Source organism: Cygnus olor, chromosome 2, assembly GCF_009769625.2.
Source record: "Cygnus olor isolate bCygOlo1 chromosome 2, bCygOlo1.pri.v2, whole genome shotgun sequence".
Classification (NCBI taxonomy): Eukaryota; Metazoa; Chordata; class Aves; order Anseriformes; family Anatidae; genus Cygnus; species Cygnus olor.
Genome location: NC_049170.1, coordinates 31,044,511 through 31,064,738, shown reverse-complemented (window position 1 = coordinate 31,064,738; position 20,228 = coordinate 31,044,511). Strand labels below are relative to the sequence as shown.

Genomic DNA, 20,228 nt, shown 5'->3' with positions numbered 1-20,228 from the left:
AAAAAAAGAAAAGACAGACTTTAGAGGGAAACCACAACACTGGAAGCAATGTACTGGGATTCTCTGTTGGGTTAGGTAAAGCACATGATACAAAAATCATTAATTTTTTTTTTTGTTGTTGTTGTTTTACATTTTGAGGCATGAGAAGACACAGATTTCCTGCTTTCAAAAAGAAAGTGAAAATATATGAGAATAGGAAGGCACCAAATTGTGTTTAGATAAATCTTAGTGTTCAGCTAAATGCACAGATGCATAAACTAAACACTTTTTATGCCTAAACCACTGTTTATATAGTAATGAGGATTTTCCATCAGTTTCTTCAGTTAAACAGTAGCTGTCTTTTTGCTCTTTAGTGGAAACATGGCAGTCTTGAATAAAAACATCAGATATATCATAATGTTATGTTTTTTAATCTTTTATATTAGTGCAGCATAGTCATAACCCTAAAAGACCAACATTTTAACCTCTTTCCTTTTGAGTTTTGTCTCAGATTTGTGAAATGAACTGTGTCCTATTTTGCTTAAGAAGAAAGCAGAGGTTTTGGATGATAGAGAAAGTCAATATCCAGTTTTTGTTTTTGTTTGGAAAGATAGAGAAAGCTTGTTTATGACCAGGAACACCAGCCAAATTCTGTAACAGCAGTATAAATTAACTATTTACTCAAACCCATGTTTACATCCGCAAAAGAAGCTGTTGCTCCATGTTTTCAGTGCCCTAGAGGCCTATAAATCCCCTGGAAAACATTGCAACATGTAAAACAACCCAGGGCAGTTATTCAACAAGTAGCATTTTGATAGGACTGTGCTGTAGCAGAGCATGCTCAGTCTAACATCTAAAATTCAAGCCCTAGTGACATTTATTCTACTTACTGGAGTCACTAGGGACAGGAGTAAGGAAGGGAGATGCAATACATGCTAGTTGCATATTTTAAATAACCAGGCAGCAAGCAGACAAATCCTAAAAGTAACGTGTTGCTGAAGAGTGGGTAGGGGAGGGAGTAAGATTGTTCAACACTTACCTTTCCATCCTCCTGATGACACCTTTGTCACAGTATGGATGGCTGTGCTAAGCAAACAGTCCCTCAGCCACAGGCTTCCCCTTTGCCTCAAGATCCTGAGCAGGAGCGTGAGAGGCCTACATTCTGTTGGTTATCAATGGATAAAAAAGGCTGGAAAAGCTTCTTTCTTGGCACTGAAGATTGTCAAAGCTGTGCAATTTTAAAATAAGATAACCTAGATTTATATATATATGTGTATATGTGTATATATATATATATATATATATATAATATGCAATTATATTAATTGGGCTGAAACTTAGTGACTGGAATAGTTTAAAATTAGATTGGATGAAGGTTTATGTTGAGTAGAGTATCATCCCAGATCTCATGCTGAACTGCTATAACTCATTTTGTTGGAAAGCTACAGGCCTTTATTCCACTTCTTAATATTCCCATTGAATTTTTGCCATTTCAGAGCTTCTACATACTCTTTGCCCAAGCTGCCAAACCGGAGTTCAGGAGGCATTTTTTTGAGGCTCAAAGAGGTGATTTTTCTCTCTCTCCTACCTCACCCCATTAGCAGTGGCAAATAAAATGTTCAGTGTTGCACAAAGGCCACACATTGGTTTAGTGGTATGGTATATATGCTGGGCTGTCAAAACCTCAGAATGTGGGGACTGATGTGGGTTATTTTACAGAAGAATTAAATAACCTTTGTATTTGTTTCCAGTTTTGCAACTTTTAGGACAAAGAAAAAAGTTATAGCTACCCAACCTGTATCTTCAATTGCAATAAATGTTTCTTAGCTTTCATATCCCAGTAGAGATAGGTATTTCGAATGAACTCTGTTTAAAAGAGTAAAACAAACACTGTCCAGAATTGTAAAACATATACAGGATTTACTATGCTTTGACATGCACTGTCAGACTCTTTCATTAGCACATTGCCAGGAAGGCCTTTCTTCTCCAGCTTAGATGTAGTAAGTTGTATGAGATGAATGATGGAAGAGTCAGGACATACTATTTAACATTTGCGTGCCAAATGGCCTCTCTTATTTGGGAAAATAAAAGTTTCTACTTTTGTATTAGCATAGTGACCACAGAAAGACTTTCCATTACTGAAAAGTAGTTGGAAATGAAACTGGGGACAAAATGACCTTTTGATTTGACTAATGTACTGTAGACTTGTGGTCTAATTATTGGACACCCTTGGGTTTTGGGGGATTCTTTTCTTTTCTTTTTCCTTTTTTTTTCCCCCCCCCTATATATAGCTGTTCTCAAAGTACTCACTTGAGACCTGATTCTGCAGAAACTTCATGTACACACTGAAAATCAGACCCTTATTACTGTGCTTTCTCTTTCCAAATGAAAAATTAAGACTATATAAGGAATATCAACTACTTTGGAAATGACCGTCCATTTCAGATGTTTAACGGAATTGTAGACCTCATAGTTACTTTAACTATGGCCTATGAGTATCACACCTTTAAAAGGGGACAGTACAAGTACGTCCTAAAATTTGCAATCTCAAAAGTTATACTTGAACCCTTAGTCACTCTTAGATATATAGCAAATATATTCTTGCACTGTAACCTGAAAATCATAGGAAGTACTCCAGACAATTATATTGCATCTCTTGCTCACATCAAAGTTAAAGGTGTTTTTTTGTTGTTTTGTTTGCACCCTGCCAAAGCTTTCCATTGTGAGTCATAAACTTTAACTGTACATCCAGTTTGATTCTTAGTAATTAAGAACATTTATTCATCAAAACAAACAAACAAACAAACAACAAGAACAACAACAACAAAAGCACCTCCCCTAGGCTGTAAAATTAATAGTAAAATAGATTTAGCAGAACCTGCTCTATTGTTAATTTTATTTCTTTTACAGTTTTATTTCATTTACCCAATATATTCTTTAGAGAAGTTTTGTTATTGTTGTTTAGTTATGTGATTGTTTTTTCCATTTTTTAACAATTATGCTATAGTTTTAAAAAGGAAGTTGTATTAGCTTCAAACATGACAAATCCTTTTTTATTATTATTATTTTTTTTAATGGATCCTGCTGTTTACGATAATCATTTGAGAAGACATAAAGAAAGGAAAACATGGCCTGCAGCTAACTAGGAGATCTTTTAAGTCAAAAACAGCTGATAGTAAGGACTTCTAAAGTAGTCATTAGGAGATTTTCTATCTAACATTAACAGATAGTAATACTTTTAAGTAAAAACCGAAAACTTTCATGGCTGTTCTGAAAGCCAATAGTATAATTAGTTTGAACATCTGAAAAAATTTATTTTATAACCCCTCTTATTTTGGTTTCCCCTGAAAGATAGGTAATTCCATTTAATTGCATGTGTAAAAGTACTTTCCACTGTTTTTCCATTTTTATAGTTACAGTTATACCTCAGCACAATGTTGTAAAGTAAACCTTGAATGGAATAGTAGAATACAGCCATAACAGTCAACCTTTGTTGGTATAAGAGTACATGTGTTTTTCTGTTTAAAAAAAAAAAAAAAGAAAAAAAAAAGAAAAAAAGAAAGTCTGAATATCTACTAAGGTATGTTATGAGCACAATTGGGGCTGTTGGCTTCATTTTAATGCTTTCTCAGGGATAACAAGATTTACAAAACATGTCACTAAAACATATGCAGGCATATGTGTTTGCACAGAAATCTCTGGTATTTCTTAAAGAACCAGGCGGGGATTACATTTGTGCCTTACACTAGATGCAGTTATGCCACATGAGTTGATCCATGTCCATCAACAGCAGCCAGTAAGGCAGAGAAGAACCACATGCTATTCCTTGTGAGGACTGGGACACACGTTAAGACTGAGACGGATAATGATTTATGATCCTGCGATTCTGTAAGGTGCTGCAGACTTTGCAGAGGCCAGATATGTTTTTTTCAAAAGGACAGTTTTTAAAAAGAGATAAAACACTTCAGGCAGACTGATTGAAAAATAAAAAGAAAAGAGAAAGGACATTCTAACATAGGATTAAGTAGAAATATTGGATGTTAGATTTTCTCCAGACACTGTTTCTTTCTGTCACATGCTCAACATATATAAAATTTTCACTGCATCATTAAGGAGTCCCAGAGAAATCTGTTCCATGATGAAAAAAAAAAAAAAAAAAAAGCAAGCAAGTGTAGCACACGTGGAAGAACTGCACTCAAAAATACCACTGTGAAATGGCTTCTCGTTTCCTGTAGCATAGGAATAACTCTTATTAGCATAGGAATAAAATAATACTTAGAAAGTGTTAAAGTAGAATTGTTGGTACCCATTTTCCTTTGTGTAACTGTATCCTGAAGACCTGCTTTGGAAAGATGGGTAAGTAAGGTAATACAGAGCTCTAAAGAAACTCCAACTGTATTAAAGTTTTGTAAGTGTTTCAACTTTTATTGCTAAGTATGGAAAACTAAAAGCCTGGATTCTCTGGCTTAGGTACAAACTTCCCCCCCCCCCCCCCCCCCCCCCCCAGAAACTTATGCATTTGCAATATTTTTTTATTTTTTATTTTTTTAAAAAGCAAACTTAGAAGTCAGCAAGATTTCAACTCTGAGTTCTACATATATATTTTGAGAATATATATCCATAGGAGCCTAAGAAAATACCTTTCTTTAATCAGCTCAAAACCTATCATGATCACACACAAAGTGAACTGGGATGTATAATGGGATCAAAATCAGCTCTGACACTCTGGTAATGGAGAAGTGATTCCACTGGTATTTTTGAGTTTGCACCAGTCTTGACCCATTGCAATTTGGGGAAGAACTTGGCCTAGACTTAGAAATTGGCCCAGATGGCACGCTCATTTCTAGGCCATTTGCTCCATTTTGCCACAACTTGTAACATGGTCTGTTACGAGACCTACCAATATTACTATAGATATTGCCTTTACTTTTCTTTAATGTCTTGTATGTGAGGAGTGTGGGCAATGGTGTTATCTATATATAACACCTATATAGCTAAGGAGGAAAGAGCAACAGACTTTACACTCGGTGAAGTCTGGAAAATGCAACTTGATTTCAGCAAATCTTGGATAAGGTTACTATAGTCACTGCATGTTAAAAAAAAAATAAATGTCTAATTGCCTATGGATGAAATGCAACAATGAATTTTTAATTAGAATGATACTTGGAAATTCACAGTGAATGGCTGACTGCCATTCGGGAAGCAGACATTCCTAGTCTTGCAGTGGAATGTAGTGCTGTTTTAAATGCAAGGGACTTTCAAGTTAGATTTGAAAATATATAAAACTAATGGACATTTATATAATGAAGATAATTTAGAATCAAGGTCTCTAAAATGCATTGCTCAACATATGTTCTCTTCCAAACTGCACTTTGGATTCTTAATAATATGACTGTCAGTCTAACTTTGCAGAGAAAACAAACACACACACAAACACACAAAACAAACAAACAAACAAAAAAGAAAACAAACAAAAAAACCACACCTATTTTCATGATATTTAAATTCCAGATAGCACATACAAGATACATACTACTATAATATTTGTGTATATTTCTTAGCAGCAGATCACTGCAACATAATTTTCCACTCTCTAGCCTCACCTAGACTGTTGCTGCTGACAATATCTTAAGCTAAATATTTGGTATTTTATGACAATGAAATTCATTCTATGTGGAGCAACCTCAGCTATATTTTGACTGTGACAAAGAGACAGATGTACACCTACTTGTTAGAAAGAATCTGTGTCAAAAGCTTACTGGTCAAAATGATTAAAACATTCAGAGTGCATTATTTATTTATTTTATTTTATTTTATTTTATTTTATTTTATTATTTTATTTCATACAGGAATTAAAAATGGCCTTTTTTAAACCTGAGTTTCAAAATTCTGGTAGCTGCTCCAGGATTTTTGGCAACATAGTGTTTTCCCTGCTTCACAAAGCTAAAATGAAAACAGCAACTCAGTGTTTTAGGGAGATAAGACTTGTTGAGAGGTGATTATATGAATAAGTTCTGTGTGTTATATGCTCTTTTCTTAAGCAGACACTTCTCTAAAGTTTGTAGTGCTTTAGATCTTTCATGTACCATTTTCACAGGAAAAATCTGTTTTCCTAAGTATTTTTTATACAATAAAGTAGGGCCCAGAGGAGTATTTTAATGCCTCCTTTAGAAAAGGTACAGCTGCTGCCAAGGGAGGGGCTTTCAACAGACCAGTGCTGATGACTGAGGCACACACAGTGTTTGGGGGATGGGGAGGAGGGGTGATTGCTCTTCACTTTTATTTTTCTTCCTTTAGATAGGAAAGAGCCTCTTTGGGAGATGTCTAGTAGGTGAGACACAAGGGAAAGAAGATTACATGAGCTCCTATCTCAAATACCATTTTCTCCACTTAGTCGTCTTTCTTAGAGGATTCTCGGTGGAAAATTTCTTGTTTTATATCTGTAAGCTACTCTTTCTCAGGAGGACTCACTGCTCGGTGGGTAAATGTTGGTGGTAGCTTCCACCTTCATTTAATGAAACTCTTCAGCATGGAAGCTAATTAAAAAAAATGATCCTGAAAATAGGCAAACAATCTTCTTGTGTATCCAACGCTGCATGTAAGAGATGTGTCTCCAGAACTCCAAATGGGAGGTGGAAGTCCCACTGGAAAAAGTCCTTTTGAAATATATCCTGTAAGGTTTCTGTAAGGGAAATGCTGTATTGACTTTTTAGACAAATTTTTAGGTTTTATTTTTTCTTAAAATATCTTTCAAGTCTCTTTTACTAATCTAAGTAAATCTAAGCTGTAATTATACAAACATTTGGTATTGAGCATTTTCCTCATGAAGATCTACTAAGGTGTAGCAGTATGGGAGAACTCATATTTTGGCTTCCATATTTGCAAGGTTTAAATAATAAATGACATGTATATAGTTAGATAGATCATATGACCTGTCATAAGTACATCATTTCCACCATAGGTATCTTCAAGAATCTATAGCATTAGCTATCATAGTGTCGTGAATCAGTGTTTCCAGTACTGTAGCATAATTCCTGGAATTGTGGTTTCTGGAAGCAGTAACAAGAAAGGTTGGCAGCAACAATTCGTAGGTAATGTTTTAGAATGGTATATAGAGTGTTTTAGAATACCGACAGGTTTTGCTATGCCGGTTTGTATTTTTTGGGGGAGTGAATATAAGGCTGTTTTAATTTGTAAATTGTCACAGACTGGGTTAAGAAAGCATTAATTCAATAAGCAAACAAAAGTTTGCTTTCATTAGAATGGAAAGAAAGCTTCATGTAATTTTGACATCATACTTGTGCTACTGTGCCATTTGCACATGCAGGGTTGTGAATTATGGAAATGAAGATGGTGTTCATACCAGTTTTCAGAAGAGATTCTCTAAATATGTTTAGTGAGTTTCACCTCCAGAAATTCTCAAGAGACACTCTAATTGACTATGTTCAGCAATTTGGAACTGCACTTTTAACTGCGTAAAACCTTCCAAGGATGCTGGAAAGCAGTGGGCAGTGTTTTAAACACAGAGTAAGATTACGTATTAAGTCTGAGCAACTTTGAACAGAAAATTTAGAAAAAAAATGTAATGGAAAAACTGCTTAGCATTATCTATTAAATGTCAAAAATGGCTGAAACTGACCACTTCTGGGTAAATCTTGTTCTCACATGTAGTTGTGGGCAAAATAATAAGAACTATATGGGGACCTTTATGCCAACTCCTTGCTTGTATCTCACTGAACTATTTCATTTTGTCAGAAAGTATAGTTGACTATAAAGTATCAGAAACAATCAGATCAGGTAATTCAGCTGTATATAAGTACTTCCTACCATTAAAAAAGTAATTTTTTCCTCTCTTTAATATCCCTTTGCAAATGTAGCAACACAAAGTTGCTTATTTTGTTCATAAGTGTATTTCAAATTAATGATATTTTGCTAGATTATTGCCCAGATACTAAAGTAGTTTTTCCCTAAGTTCATATTGCAAATATGTTGAAGGAAAAAAAAAAAAAGTCTTTGGCATTTAGTCACATACCACTGTTGTGTCTTATTGATGTTTAGAAGCTCTTTGTTCACATGTTAGTGATTTAAACAAATGTAGAGGAATTAAGTTTGAAAGAAATGCACTCAGAAGTACTAAGATACTCAGAAGCAGAAGCTTTTCACCTTGATTTCTTTGAATAAATTCTTTCATTTTAAAGTAAAGAAATAAAAAAAAATAAAGTAAATTAAATTTTGCAGCAGTTGTTTACGCAAACAGTTGAGCATTGTTTATAGGAAGGTACGCATTTAAGAACATCTAATTTATCCATTTTTGCTATAACTTTATAGTGATATAAATGTAGAAATAGGTAGTTCATGTTATTGACTTTCTGAGAATAAGTGTTGGAAAATGTGAATGAAAGTTGGGAGACTGGATATTGAATAACAGTTCTAGGGGTGAAATTCTGATGGCCTTTTTGTCACAAATTATTAGTGTTTGCTGTCACCGCTCACTCTCAGTACAAATATCAGGATCTGGAAACCGTCAGCAACAGCTAATGGAACCCTAGCAATCTTATTCTTTGATTTTTTTTTTTTTTTTTTTGTCTGGAATCTTACATTATAGGTATTAACTGAGAGAATTTCTGTCTGAGAAATGAAGGTATGTCAACTGTTGAACTGATAAAGGAAAAAAATAGCAGGTGCTTCTTGCAAATTCTACACCTGATTCTGACCCTACTCAGCAGCGGTTCTTTGTATCACTGATGTTCTAATCAGTATTTTTCCTTATTCTGTGAGCAGGCCTTTCTTCCCGTAGGCATGTATCAAAAGTGAAAATGCCAAATGGTCCGCTTTTTCTGTTCCACACTCAGATGCTATGCTTGCTTGGTATGCTTCATCTCTCAGTGATGTAGAATGAAGGAAATGGGAACTCTGATAGGACAATACAAATGTTGGGATAAACATCAATCTGTTCCTTTGAGTAAAGGAGAAGTAACTTTTGAGAGTGTGGACTAGCACAATTAGTAACGATATGCATACATATATATAGATACTTGTAATAATTTTTGAGCTGCTGCTAAGCTTAGTAAAAAATCTAAGCTTCCAAAATCATTATGTCTTTTATACAGTCATTTTAAAGTTTGAATGACTCTCTAAATGGTACCTTCTATACCAGTTATCAACAGGCATTTTTGTCCAACAGGGGATATTAAAGAGTTTTTGAAAACTAATAAGAACAGCTATGAGAAAGTGGTATGACCTGCACACCTCAAAGCCATGTTTAACTGCCTACATTACTTGACATCCAAAGAACAAAGGTTTGCAAAAAGAGACTGATAAGGTACTAATACCTGCATGTAAGCTATGTCTTGTGAGAGTGTGCCAGAATTCATCTGGGATAAAGCAGAAGACAGATAATATAGATTGCTGTATTTTTCATCAAGTGGTTTGTACCATCTGTATATATTTTATGTGTGCCTTTTGAGAGGCAAGGAGTGTAACTTAGATCCCTACAGGCTTTGTTCTCTGCCTCTACACCTACCTTTTGGCATAAGATGTAGCCAGTAGAAGAAAATAAAGGTTTCTAGGACGTTTTTCTTTCCCTAGTTGCAACAGCTGCAAAACAGATGTGAGCTGACATTAGTTCTGCCAAAAATCTCTTCCAAGTCTCCCACCCATTTTCTACCAAAGAGAAACTAGTCAGGTGATGTGAACAGAGACCCGAAGGTCAGAAAGAGATGGGAGCTCCCAGTCCTAGTTCTACAGAGACTATTAAAAAGAAGCAAGCAAAATAACTCAATTTACTGGTTTGAAAGTTAAAACAACCAACATTTAGGGCAGTAACATTTCTAGAAATTACTGGGTAGCATGTTGTCAATGGGAAATAAAAGGAAATCTGCACATGAACCACAGTAACACTGCAACAGAGAAAATCAGATGACAGCAAGAGTTCCTAACTGGCATTCACCTAACTGAAAACAATCTAAGTGTCTTTTTAGATACATTTTCAATATCTCAAGTGCATTAAGCAAAACACCATTGTCTTGCTGGCCAGGCCTTTTCTGAAACAGATTGCCAAGGATTCCATTCATTCTGTTGTGTGAACCTCAGTACTGTGAGGGAGAGTCATCCTTGCTTCAGGTTTCTGCTTACCTCTCCAATGTTGCTTTCAGCTATTTTCGAGTATAACATGTTTTTTTCAGAGTATCTTGACAATTACAAGATTTCAAGTATGTATGCTTATAGAAATGAAAATAATCACAGTTTAACATTTTTTTATTGTGCTTGCATATATTTCTTACAAAAATCTGATTCATTAAAGATATTATTAACAATGTGGTTGAAGAGACTTTGATTTGTAACTTTGTTACAGCCAAATTATAAAAATATCCTAAATTCTTAGCATTTATAGTGACTCAAAGAGAGTAAAAATGAACACTGAATAATGAAAAAAAAATCAATTCATGACTGAGCTCTTCCATATATTGTATGATGACTCAGTGTGACTACAGCAATGAGCTTTAAGAGCTAAACTTGCAGTTCCATCACCTAAAGACAATGGTGTGGGCACACTAAGTCACGAAGGCTATCAGTATCTGTAGTGGCCCTGGCACTGAATTTGTCTGAGTTCAACGCTACTGCAGACCAAACACATCTAAAGTAATATAAATATGAATATTTTGCTGTTTGGAGAGGTGAGCAAGTGTAGGCTCTTGTCAAGTTCCCCATAATATGTTGTTTAACCTGCTCTATGATGAAGGAAATGTGAAGCAGGCCTTGACAGCCCAGACAGGTATGTGTGACAAAGGGAAAAATCATTTAGGGATTTGTGTGCAGTCACAGACATTCAGCACACTGGCTGGGATCTGCCTCAGCAGGCATATGTCTGCAAACAGCAAGCAGTGTGGCAAATGCATTCAATGTCATGCACCAAAAAACAAAACAAAACAAAACAAAACAAAAAACAAACAAACAAACAAAACACCCCACGCAAAAATCCTGAAACTTTGCCACTGTGTCAGTCTGCTGATGAAATCATACTGCTGACAGAACTGTGGCTGCCAGGCATTAACAATCTGACATTTTCTTAAAGGTAGCATGCAGCAATGGCAGGAATGTCGTAATAACCAGTTGTTCAAGCGTGCTTATATTCACACAGGATCTGTGTGGGCTAACACTTCTAGCAGTGCTGAATCTCTGTGCTGGCAAACATGAAGAACAATTGCTACTCTAGCAGTTACATTTCTTTCTCCTTATATTAGTAGCCCAGGAACCCGGAATTTAGATTCTGATGGCATTTATAAGTTGGGAACTCAGAACCTTTTGGACATTAGCCCGAAAGATGACATGGCTCATTATAGCTTTACTGGCTGTACAGTCATCTGCCTTCAGAAAAAGTGATTGCATTACAAGTCTCAGACACTTACAGAAATTGAGATTCTCCTGAGAGATGTTTGGATGGGTACTCCCAAAGTTTTTGCCTTTGACTATTCACTACAACATTGGCTACCAAGCTTTTAAACACCCAACCCCACTTTCTGTTTCATTTCCTGATTTATGTCTTTATTTGTAATATTGAAATTTCGTTATGGTGTCAGTGTCATCTGTAAGCGCATTACTTTTATTTAAGGTCACAGCCTCCAGCATGGAAAACTGTCATGGATCTTTCTTGCAATTATGGATATGGGAAGACTGCTTGGCTCATGGCCTCACACGGGCCCAGGTTTATCAAGGGTGCAAAGAGGTCTTCAGCAATGACTTGCATGAAATACATTTTTGTGTTGTACTGTAGGTAAGCAACATGCACAACCACCTTCTTTCAAACATGTATGAAACACACCTCTGGTAGTATAAGGAACAGTAAATCAGAATGCTGAAAAAAATGGTTTAGGTACCTCTTTTCAGTGATTCATTGGAAAGCTGAAATAGAGGCATAAGAATTTAAGTTCGGGTCATCTATATAGTATTTGGACCTGCACAGGCATATGATGAGGTTGTAGAATGGGAAATTTTGGGGAAGAAAGGGTATGTGTATCTTCCTGCAACTGAAAAATGCAGACAGAAGTTACAGCGTCTAGTTTGCCAACTAGTATAAAAGAGCTAGGTTTAAGGTGATTTTGATCTATCAAGTTCTCTATGTCGAGTCTAGATAACAGACCTTGTCTCCACACTGCTGATGTGTGTGCTGTCTAATGGGGTTCTTCCAAGAGAAGTCTGACTGGCTGGGGCCAAATATATCCCCTACCCATACAGCCACTTTTGTGGCTGTCCTTAGTATACACACCAGCATTACATCACACGTACAAAGCAGAGTTCTATGTCATGTCAGCAGAAGTTAAGAGTCTCGGTGATTTGAATCCGTGAGCTTTAAAATGTCATAAATTAGTGACTTTAGCACTGAGTCAAGCATCAGCAATTCTCCTGACCAAAAGAAAAAAAAAAGTTCCCATCCACACTACAAAGTAACTAATAAAAAGGATAAAAAGTGAAAACATTTTTTATACTTTTATAAAATGTAGATAATTGACCGTAATTTTGAAACTAGATTCACTGGCCAGTTGGACAGTCTCAGGCATGTTGATGATTCATCTGACACAGAGTCCCAGGGAGTGATTTCTTATGGGCCTGTTCTTTTGGATGTTGATGCAGGTTTCTATTTAAGTCAGCAGCTGAAGTGTGAATTTATATGAGACATTTTAAGATGGTTCTTGAAGCCAGAGTTTGACTAATGATACTCCTACTGATCTCCTGTTAATTTTGGATTTATAGGTGTAGTATCATTCCCAAACTTATAAATGTCCGGTTCTCCTCCAATTCTCTCTCTCTCCCTCCCTCTCCCTCCCTCTTCCTCTCTCTCTCCCTCCCCCCCGCCCCTCCATTTCTCCCTCTCTTTTCCTCTCATTCTTTTCTTTTCTTTCTCTTTCTTTCTCTTTCTTTTTCTTTTTTCTTTCTTCTTTCTTCTTTCTTTCTTTCTTTCTTTCTTTCTTTCTTTCTTTCTTTCTTTTTTTCTTTCTTCTTCTTCCTTCTTTCCTTCCTTCTTCCTTTCTTCCTTTCTCCTTCCTTCCTTCTTTTGTTCTTTCTTTCTTTCTTTCTTTCTTCTTCTTTTCTTCCTTCTCTTCCTTTCCTTCCTTCCTTCCTTCCTCCTTCTTCTTCCTTTCTTTCTTCTTTCTTTCTTTCTTTCTTTCTTTCTTTCTTCTTTCTTTCCTTTTCTCTTCCTCTCCTTCCTCTTCCTCCCCTTCTTCCTTCCTCCTCCCTTCTTCCTTTCTTTTTCCTTTCTTTCTTTTCCTTCCTTCCTTCCTTTCCTTTCTTTTCCTTCCTGCCTTCCTTCCTGTCTTCCTCCCCCTCCTCCCTCCCTCCCTTTCTTTCCTTCTTTCCTTCTTTCCTTCTTTCTTTCTCTTTCTCTCTTTCTTTCTCTTTCTCTTTCTCTTTCTCTTTCTCTTTCTCTTTCTCTTTCTCTTTCTCTTTCTCTTTCTCTTTCTTTCTATCTTTCTTTCTCTCTTCTTTCTCTTCTTTCTCTTCTTTCTCTTCTTTCTCTTCTTTCTCTTCTTTCTCTCCCTCCCTCTCTTTCTTTACAGTTTGATCTGTTTTTATTTTTAGTGATATGGTTTCGTGGAGGACTTGTTAGTGTTAGGTCAGAGGTTAGACTGGGTGATCTTGGAGGTCTCTTCCAACCTAGACGATTCTGTGATTCTGTGATTCTGTGTTTTAAATAGACTTCATTGACAGCCACTGAATGACTGTCACTGAGTTCAGTACTTTGGCTCAGGACTGGATGCACCTCTTTCTGAGGAACCAGGAGGATGGTTATGAAAATTTGAGAAAGCTCCTTTGATTGTGGCCAAAAGTATTTTTTTGGTCATCAGCTGTAACAGTAAGAAATTTCTTATACTGACATTGGCTATGGCATAACCTCCTTACCTGCACCTTGGCATGGATAAGATGGGCCCCCATTACCACATGGGTGTACTCACTGTTTCTTGTTGATGCTTGTCAAATTTCCTATGGTTTGTCTGTTTTCTTTCACTGAGGCATGATAGGACTAAACCTTAAAGGGTATTCTTTAAAATAGAGCTTTGGCTTAAGGTATCAGTGAAATGATAGAAGTTAGCAATTCTCTAAAGTCATTATCATTAAAACAATACTCAAAAGACGCACATCCTGTAATGGTTGGATGCACTGAGAGTTGCCAGAAATGGGAGAGAGTTGAAGCTTTGCAGAAACTTCTACAGAGAACCGTTACGGAAATGAAACACTGTAAGGTTTAGAGCTAATGTTGATGTGCATGAATGGAAGCAGCAGTCATGTCTGTCACAATTACTGATGCTTTCCTGATTTAAGGGAAGCATCCATAGGTATAAAGGCAAAGGTGTGTTTTGAGAAGAAAGTTTGAAGAATTTAACTTATGGGAAGGCAGGCATGTTAACTTGAGGTTGTTTCTTATTAGCTATACACTTCTCAATATTTCAATGTCATAATTTATTTTTTTTTTCCAGATTCCCAAGAAGGAAACTACAAGTCAGAGGTCAACAGTAAACCAGGAAGGAAAGGACAGCTTTCACCAAGGAACAAATCAGAGAGCTAGAAGCAGAATTTGCTCATCATAACTATTTGACCAGGCTGAGGCGGTATGAGATAGCAGTAAACCTTGACCTCACTGAAAGACAGGTACTGATGCAAAATAATGAACTTCAAATACTTACAATATTTATTATGTTTAGTGGTTAGTAGCTTTTCAAAGCAGAGCTCTTATGTTAATTATAAATATATCAATATCAGATTGAATGTTTATACCAAAAAGATACATGTCTATTATATTTTATGCAAGTGTTTTTTATTTTTACATTTACCTGCTACAGACTCGATTCATCTTGGAGAAAGAGTTGGAAGACAAAGGCACAAATAATATATCTGTTAAACTGGTGCACATCTTTCTAGTCTGTCCACACTAATGTGGCTGAAAAAGTGGTAGGACCAAGTACAGCATGTGCAAGCAGTCATTTTGCCTGCATGCAACAAATATAAGCATCTTGTTTTAGTCTATTAAATATATGCAGTTGCCATTTGTCCAGAGTTCCGAACATCCTGTTTCCAGATGGCAGCAAGAATGGGAACACCAGCAAAACTGGAATACAAGCATTTTTAACCACGTTATCTTACCCTGTGCTGTGAAAGCAGAGGAGATGATGGAATTTCTTATCACTGTATTGGTTTCCTGCTCACCAAACCCTAGTCCGGGAAACACTTCTGCACATGCTCAAGTTTCTCATGCATGTTGTCACATTGATTTCTAATGGAAATATTCATGTTAAGTATGTACTGGAGTGTTTCAGAACCTCATCCCAACACACTAAATGGGTAGTCAAGTCACATCTCAAATAGTAATTACACCAATATAAGCACTTTAAAAATGTGTTTTTTTTTTAAAAAGCATTTAGAATACTGGACCCAAGTACATCAAATCTGATGAAATGTTACGTACTGTTTTATCACTGAAGTTGAAAGACCTTTGCCCATAGATAGACGGTCCTCCTGTCTTCAAGAATCCATGATAGATTGAGGAATTGCTTAAGATAGTGAGTAAAGTTGATGATGTATTCAAGGGAAAGTGTTAAGATGACATTGAGTAGAGATGTCAATGTATATATGTGTGCATAATCATCAGATCACCCCTATTGTGATAATAATATTTGGTGAATATCTGGAGAAGAACTATATATGCAGATACTTATGCTGGACCATGTTTGATGATAACACCATAATTTGTGAACTCTAGATATAAGAAGTTTTTAAATCAATTGCCTTGAGCTTCATTAACATCTTATATAAATAGACATCTCAGTTAGAATCCATCCTTTTCTATACATGAACACTCATTCAGTCACACAAGTGAATGAAACAACAGTTTCTCTGAAGGTTCTATAGAAATCCTTTCCCTTTCCAGCTCGTCAAGCAGAAACCAGCAGTTTCTTGTTTGATGTGAAAATGTTACCAGTTCCACTGGGTCATTTACTCTACTTAGATATATTTATGTTTATAAAGCACATGATTTTTTATCAACTGATCAAATTTTGCCTTTTTCTTTTTCATTCCACCTGAGTAAGGTTAGCCTTGACAATTAGATTAACTTCCACACCTCATTTTGACAGCTAAGGGGAGGAGGAATTAATTTTAATCTCAGTGAAAAGGGTAAAGGCTTTGTAGAACTGAGAAACAACAAAATTAAAAATATCTGCTGTTGCAATTTTATGGCAATCAGTCAGCTGACGTCAGAAAACATACCCCACTTTTAACAGTGGTGAATTTGGTCTGAATTTAATTATTCTCCCTGATAAATTCTTTATTCTTTTCTTTGGTCAGGTTGAGTAGTGTAACTAAATGAAGAGACTATTTAAAGGAAGCAGATAAATTAAAAGCATCTTGAATATTGTCTCTGGAGAAGAAAAAGGCAGCCTATGCAACACAAGTGTGGAGAATTCATTTAAGTTATGGGAGCACTTGCTGTTTTCTGCTGTCACATAACGTTCAGTTCTATGCATTATGTTGATAGTTGTGATAATTTCTATGGAATTATAATTAGTATAACTAATTATCTAATCTAATTCTTCTCTCTGCTTTCCCAGATTATCTGAATGACAACTGAGCTGCCTAGAGATAACTCCCTTCCTTCCTGCTTTCTTGTCTTCCTTCCTGTCTTTCCTGCTTAAAGTCACCCTTACTTATGAAAGGCAAAATATTTATCCAGTTCAATATCTGCCACAATAAAATTTCTGAGAGGAAAAAAAAAAAAAAAAGGATAACATAAAAACTATATTGTTAATCCAAACAAAAGAAAATTGAGAGAAAAATCTGGGCATGTTTTCGTTTCTGAATCACACTGAGCCAAGTCATGTTGTCACTTCCAATGTTGTCAGTTTGAAATGTCTCTTTTTGAAATCAAATACTTTGCTTTGATGGGAAAATAGTGTGAATAGGCATGGAACTGGCATGGGTTTGCAGGTATATGGCAGTCTTCAAAAGCTTAATGCAGTAAATCAAAAGGCTTTGAATCTTTTTTTTGCATACTTGTTTTATAGAAATGCTTCAGAGGACTTATAAATAACCAAACCAAAACACCCCTCCAGTATAAACCAGCTGTGAGACTAATATTTCTTTCTTTTTCAGCGAACCTGAACTCATATGCAGGACCTGTCTTTTTCATCATTAGCAGAATGAATGATTATTCCTTGAATGGGATAACTGTACCTATTTGTTTACATACTACTGGTATTACTTTCTTTTACTAGCTGTTCCAGCTGAGGAGATCATATTTGATACCAATCTTATATATATACAAGGAAACAGTCTGTTCTCTAAAAATAATTATGACTAAATTAAAATATGTTGATGGGGTTTCCCAAATCACTCTCTTCAGTGACATAGCCTTTTAAGAGAATTACTATTTCTGAAATAGTTTCCCTAGCCTATTTTTACTTCAAAGGCTGCATTGCAAAAAAATGGTAAACTGGTAGGCAGTAGTTCTTTTCTTCAAAATTTTGAACTTGTGAGTAGTTATAATATCTGTCTCATCACAGACTGTTATACCTATTTATGCTGCAAGCTTTCTTGATTTCTCATGAAACACCGAGTTTGCACAAAGAGAACTGAAACTTGTGGCAGATCATACAATGATATAAAATAGCAGTGATCATCATCAAACTAGTATATCCCCTCAGAAATTAGGTTTGAGACCAAAATGCATATTCTAGCATATTCAGGAGTTGGACTCAATGATCCTTATGGGTCCCTTCCAACTCAGGATATTCTATGATTCTATGATTTTTTTTTTAACTGTTTTCATTATTGTTTTATTCTTATTCTTATTTTAATTCTTATTTTAATGGACAATCATCATATTATTAAGAGGGCAGAGGCGCAAAAATGAATCAAAGGAAAGTATTGTTGGGTATCCTAAAGTTACAACTTTCAGTTATTTCCCAAGATGAGGAGAGAAATCACGGAGCCTATTATCTCAAAAAAGCTCTATCTTCTTCTCGACTATAGTGCTAATTTCAACCATATGTTGCAGTTAAAAGATGGCACCGACCAACTAACACTTCATAATTACCTTTCTGGCATTTAAACAAGCTGTAGAAAAAACATATGTTTGACCATATTAAAAGCTATATAAGGGTATTAAAGTTTTCTACAGTCATCAAAGTAAGGCTCCATTTGACTCTTGAAACAACTTACAAGATCAATTCAAACATAAATGACTCATGGAAGGCCATCTCACAAAAATAATAATGAAAAACAAAACAAAACAAAAACACACACACACAGCATATGGATCAAGAAAAGGAATTAATCCTATCACTCCCTAAAAAGGAAACCTGAGTTACAAGACAGGAGAATGAAATGAAGTAAGTGCCTCAAATGCCTAGATATAGAGTGCACTTTGAGAGCATTGTAAGCACATCTGGTGGTAGGATGGCTCTATTAAGGTACTGTAAGAATTCCAGCAGTACAGGTACTTATAATTCCTGCTCCATCTCCTACAGAGTGCACTCACAATCCCTGCTCAACCGGCAGTTAATAATTTTCAGCTGGCAGACCTCTATTATATTTTAAAAAGCCAGTTAGACTAAAAACTACACTAGCTCCCTAGATATTTGTAACCTTGACAAGTGCATTCTTGGCTTTTTTGTACATCCAGATAAACTTGGAGAAGGTTCCATCCAAACTTTTTAATGTCTCACTGTGGGATGAAGAGAGGAAGCAGCTGCAGTGGGGTATCAGAGGCGTGGCAAAATGGACATTTTTATGGAGTTGATCCTGCCAAATATAGAAAGAGTAGGAGATCTTTCCACCTCACAAGATCTTTTTGCATGGAGCTAATCAAAAGAGCTATGGTGCAGTTCTGCAGGCTAGCTCAGGTTACCGGAATAAACAGTCCAAATACGTAATGCTTCTGTTTGCCAACATAAACGGAAAATCCCACCTAGTCAGATTAAATTTTGCTGATGGGCAATGAGAAGGTTTGTTTCTTCTTAACTTTAACTTCCAGTATCCACCCAAGAAGCCACCAATAATTTATAAAATGCCTGAAACCCTTGATTTTGCATTGACAAGGAACACATTTGGTCAAAATGAAGAGTGCTTTTGCATCTGTTTTTGGTTTCCACATATGTCATACCAACATGGATAGAGTGACAAAGGAAGAATCTTTTTAATGTCCCTTTCTATGAGAACAAGAAGCAGGTATCATTATTATTTAAATGCTTTTGGACAATGTTGATAGACTACCCAGGGCAGTGGAGCCATATGACACATTGGAACACTAAATAGTTACAATTATAAACATAAGAGAAATTTTCCATTAGAAAGATTTTTCCCATACAAAGGTTATCTTGGATCACAAGTGACTTGATTAAAATCCATTTCAGCATTGCAGAGCTCAGATGAGGTCAGTCAAAGCATTTTTTAGGCACTGAACTTGAGTGATAAAATAATAGTTACTGGGGTGAGAAAGGCTCCACCAGAGAGTTCAATGGCTCTCAATTGGCCATTTGTTCTGAACCACCTCTGGAGGAGTCCATGTCTCTCCATGACATCTCTCCATGGCATGCCTAACTTCCCAGTTTAGGAAGTTGGATTTCTAAGGTTAGGTGGTGAAATTATTCCCTGTGTGTTTTCAAACAAAATGAAAGTGTAGGTTGATATAACATAGTTGACCATATCTGTCTGATTGATTGTGCTGTCAAATCCTCTCTGAAAGGCAGCTGCTCATTCCAAGCTTCCACTTGTTTAGCACTCTCTATATACATTATACTAATGAGCCTGAGTAGCTTGAAATCCTTTGGATTGTTTGTTTAAACAAAGAGTAACACTCTTTGTTAAGAGTAACACTTAATAAAATAAAACTCAGTAATACCTTTGTATTTGTCTTGAGCAATATAAAAACCAGCAGTAAAAGTTACTGTGCTAACTCTGTTCTTTCTTAGGAAAGAATGCTACTAGCAAACATAATTATATCTTGTGCATAATTTTGATTTGTATGGTAATTCTTAAAAAAAAAAAAAAGTACATGGCAAAACTTCAAACAGCATACTTACTGTTGCAGTATTGATTGAATTCAAACAAGCAATTCCATGTGCAAAGATCCAAGTGCCTCAAGCTGTTACTTGTGAATGGACCCTACACCTGCAGAGAAACCCCATGAGGTTCTGGGTGGGGAGAAACCTCTGTTTCTGCCAAGCAATGTATGTGATATAGACAGAAATATCAGCAGC

The 20,228-nt window shown here is 35.9% G+C and overlaps 1 protein-coding gene across 1 annotated transcript in view; it reads left to right on the top strand.

The window, feature by feature from the left end:
* Nucleotides 1-20,228, top strand: part of MEOX2 (mesenchyme homeobox 2) — a 55,098-nt gene that overhangs the window by 26,779 nt on the left and 8,091 nt on the right. The window contains 2 exon segments of the mRNA XM_040548304.1: nucleotides 14,454-14,495; nucleotides 14,498-14,625. Of these exon segments, the coding sequence (XP_040404238.1) occupies nucleotides 14,454-14,495; nucleotides 14,498-14,625 (170 nt within the window).